This window comes from Mesoplodon bidens (genome assembly GCF_964165515.1).
Source record: "Mesoplodon bidens genome assembly, chromosome: 2".
In the NCBI taxonomy this organism is placed as follows: Eukaryota; Metazoa; Chordata; class Mammalia; order Artiodactyla; family Ziphiidae; genus Mesoplodon; species Mesoplodon bidens.
In genome coordinates this window covers 87,932,381-87,933,456 of record NC_138177.1, presented here as the reverse complement: position 1 = coordinate 87,933,456, position 1,076 = coordinate 87,932,381, and the positions used below count along the sequence as shown (strand labels likewise).

Below are 1,076 nucleotides of genomic sequence, written 5' to 3'. Positions count from 1 at the left end.
ACATTTTCAAGGGGGAAGAGAGCCACAGCTTTTATTGAGCCCTCAAATGGATCTGGAACCCCAAACAAAGCCCAAAGTTGAAAACCCAGGGGTGGGATTGAAAGTTAACTAACCACTGTGAAAGCTATTTCAGGGATTTGCCCATAGGTGGGAAAGGTTACCCTCTGGTCTTTAGGAAAGGACTTCAAAAAGCCCAGCGGGTCATCTGCTCATTTTCTTCACCACAACAGCAAAGAATATTTGGTCTTAACGTTGCTTGGTGGGGTTCTACTGACACTGCTGCTGATGACCCTTGTCTTTTTCATCATAAAGAGTTGCAGAAAATGTAAGTCTCCAAGAGCTGTGACAACCCTTCTTTTTCTGTCTTTGAGAGTTAGCTTTAAGGGGGAGTAAAATTTGCATAGCCCACCCTCTCTACAGGCCGAGGACTCAAATCCCTTTACTTCTCTCCTGGCCCTCCCCACCCTCCACCCTTCCCACCTCCAACACCTCCCCGCCACCCCATGTCTTCACCCAAGATTGAAGAAAGAAGCTTCCAATTCCTCCAGGCCCCACTGGTGAGACTTGTCCCTCCTGTTCCTGGCACTTGTGGCAGGTCACTCCAGTCCCGGGGCCCTGGATCCTCACTCAGTTCCTCCAGCCGAGGTAAGACAACCACGCTGTTTCCTGGATATGGAGGCCTGCTGCCAGTGGAATTTCCTTCTATCGACTACAGTAGTGTTATTTCTCTGGACACTGGGCAAGTGATTCTTTGAAGGGCTCTTCTGATCTCTTTAAGTTGCTTCTAAATATCACTTGCTTCTAAGAGACACCTTCCTCCAAATTGAACTCACTCATTCCTCCTCCTTCTTCCTGTGTAGTTTTCACCCCCAGAGGAGGCACTTACCTATGCCAACATGACTTTCAAAATCTCGAAAGAAAAGAGCAATCACCTGACCATGAACCATTCTGCAGACTTGGACTCCGTTGTCTATGATCAAATTAAAGTGACAAACTCACCTTGCTTTCCAGTGAGGTGTGAGTCCCATTCCTCTCATCTCAGCTCCATTGTCTTCATACATCGCTTTCCCTTTTAA

At 47.4% G+C, this 1,076-nt stretch overlaps 1 protein-coding gene across 1 annotated transcript; it reads left to right on the top strand.

Annotated features, from left to right (window-relative positions):
• Positions 1–264: 264 nt before the first annotated feature.
• On the top strand, positions 265–1,076 carry LOC308630153 (transmembrane protein C1orf162 homolog; the record flags this gene model as incomplete). Its single annotated transcript, XM_081258608.1, has 3 exons — positions 265–325; positions 596–645; positions 861–1,076. Coding segments are annotated over 3 exons (327 nt in total), but the record flags the coding sequence as incomplete, so codon positions are not given.